Raw genomic sequence first — 2,355 nt, 5'->3', positions numbered from 1 at the left:
GATGAGCATATTTCAAGACTCCCAAATGATTTCAACAGGTGGCCAGTTGAGAATCACAGACAACACCAGGATCAGTTCTCCACAAGTACAACCACTTCATCACGGCTGTGTGTCTGTTCTCACATATTTTTCACATAGGACAAGAATTAAAGACCCTAAGTCTGAAGTCGGCAGGGCTGGAACCAGCTCCACCACGTACCAGCTGCGTGAGATCTGGCAAAGTAGCAAACTTTTGGGAGCTTCACTTTATTGTCTAAAATGGGAATAAAATCAGCCACCTCAATTGGTTGTTGTGAAGGCTATTCATTCAATACCTATTTTTTGAGCCTGTGTTTTGGGGACAAGAAACAGAATGAGATTTGAGAGGGTCCCCTTCCTCATGGTGCGCAGCTGTCCCGGAGGGGAGGGGATGTTTGCAGTGTGCTTAGCAGTGTCCTGAGAACACAGCAGCCACTCAATAAGCGGCCACCACGGTTATTAGCATGACATTACCATGTTATTGCTGTTATGCTTCCCTCACTAGACAATGCTCCCCAAAGGCAAGAACTGTCCATTTATTTCTCCACCCCCTGCACAGAGTCCAGAGACTAGTATGGGCTCCATGAAGTCTACACGGCAGCTGGAGATGGTCAGGAGAGGGGTGGTCTTCTGGGAGGAGGGGCAAGATGGAATCACAAAGAGGGAAGCCCCAGCTGGCTCCTGACCCCAAGGGGGATGGGGAGGGCGGGGAGGGCAGGCCTGTCCTGGGAGGAAATGCTTTGCTCCACGCCTTCTGTGNGGGGAGGGCGGGGAGGGCAGGCCTGTCCTGGGAGGAAATGCTTTGCTCCACGCCTTCTGTGGAGGTGCGGGCGTTGGCCCCATCATGCCTGCCCACAAGCCAGGCTGCCACAGCCGACACCAGCGGACACACAGAGGCGTCCTTGTGAACCCCGAAAGGCCATGTGTTTCCCCGACCCCAGGCCTCCCCTAGCCACCTCCTCCTCACAGCCCAAACACACGCAGCCCTCACCCACCAGTGGACAGCCGGCCACACCCACACAATGTCCCCCTGGCACTGCTGGCCTGAGTCCTGGGCTGGTAACCATGGTGATGGCACCTTTGTATGTGCCTGTTTGGGTTTTTTAAGTGCTCTGGGAGGCAGAATTATTCTTCAGCGGAGAGTACAGGCAGCACCCTGGGATTCCCCGGGGAGGGGACGAGCCTTGGTTTCATCCTCTTAAGTCCTTGCACGCACTTTCTGAGAAAGTCATACTTTCTGCAAAGCCAAACTTCTGTCGACACCCTGGGAGGTCCCCAGGCTGAAGATGTCCCAGAAGAGCTGAAAGAGGCTTCTGCAGAGAGGACCCTCCTCAGCATTTGGGGGACTCTACCTGGCCCCAAATCTCCTCCCCCGGGGTTAGCACCCCCTTCTGCCATCAGGATCCCCCCAGAGTGGGGCACTCACATGCGGCTGCTGGGTGGGATCTTGCGGCCGTCCCGGAACCAGGTCACCTGCGGCCGGGGGAAGCTGGTGATGCGCGGGGCACGGATGACGGCTGCTTCTCCGTGGGAGACGCTCTGGTGCTTCTCACCCTCCTCAAAGCTCCCCATGTCTGCAGGGGAAAGAGTGTAAGGACGGATTGGGGGCCGGAGCTCCAACTCAGGCACTGCCCAGCTCCTGGGGTGGGAGCAGTGGCCACAGAAGGACGACGCAGACAGGATGACCATGCAGAAGAGGGATGCCACACTCGGACCACCCCCATCACCCCCTCCACTAACCCCTCACTACCACGCGCCCTGCTCTCCACTCTTGGGGTTTATATCCATTTACATCCACATGTCCTGGGATCAATTGATTCATCCAACGATCATGAGAGGTTGGTCGTTATTTCACACGTTTTACAACTGAAAAAACTGCTCCAATGGGCTCAGAGAGGTTAATTAACTTGCCAAAGGTCACACAGCTAGGAAGGGACAGAGGCAGGATGTGAACTCAGACCTCAAGCTCTGGAGTCAGGCAGAGCCGATCCTGCTTTCCTGTCCATAGCGCTGCTTTTGGCACCGCAGGGGTTCAGGTGTGAGGTGTGGGCAGGTCTTGGGGCCCTTGTGGGGAGGGAAGGGTGGGCATGCTGCAGAGAGTGGGGTCTTGGGTGCTCATAAACAGGTGCAAAGATTTGTCTCCTGTGCCTGGTGTGCAGTGTGTGAGGCTGCATGTATGTGTGAACATAAACACTGTATTGCTCTTTTTAAAGCAGGCCTACCCCCTTGGCAGATCAAGAAGGGAACATTTATCCTGGCTCTGATGTTCTGCAGCCAGGAGGAAAGTGGAGAGCAGAGGAGACACAGATAGGAAACTCTCCGGGTTGCCTGCCTGCT

The 2,355-nt window shown here is 55.4% G+C and overlaps 1 protein-coding gene across 1 annotated transcript in view; it reads right to left on the bottom strand.

Annotated features, from left to right (window-relative positions):
- The window catches only part of SDK2 (sidekick cell adhesion molecule 2), a 119,122-nt gene that overhangs the window by 100,810 nt on the left and 15,957 nt on the right, over positions 1–2,355 (bottom strand). The window contains 1 exon segment of the mRNA XM_008576085.1: positions 1,445–1,592. Within this exon segment, the coding sequence (XP_008574307.1) occupies positions 1,445–1,592 (148 nt within the window).

The sequence above is a fragment of the Galeopterus variegatus genome, unplaced genomic scaffold (assembly GCF_000696425.1).
Source record: "Galeopterus variegatus unplaced genomic scaffold, G_variegatus-3.0.2 Scaffold1283, whole genome shotgun sequence".
In the NCBI taxonomy this organism is placed as follows: domain Eukaryota; kingdom Metazoa; phylum Chordata; class Mammalia; order Dermoptera; family Cynocephalidae; genus Galeopterus; species Galeopterus variegatus.
Note: the sequence above shows the minus strand (reverse complement) of the source record. Positions and strands in the feature narration are given on the sequence as shown.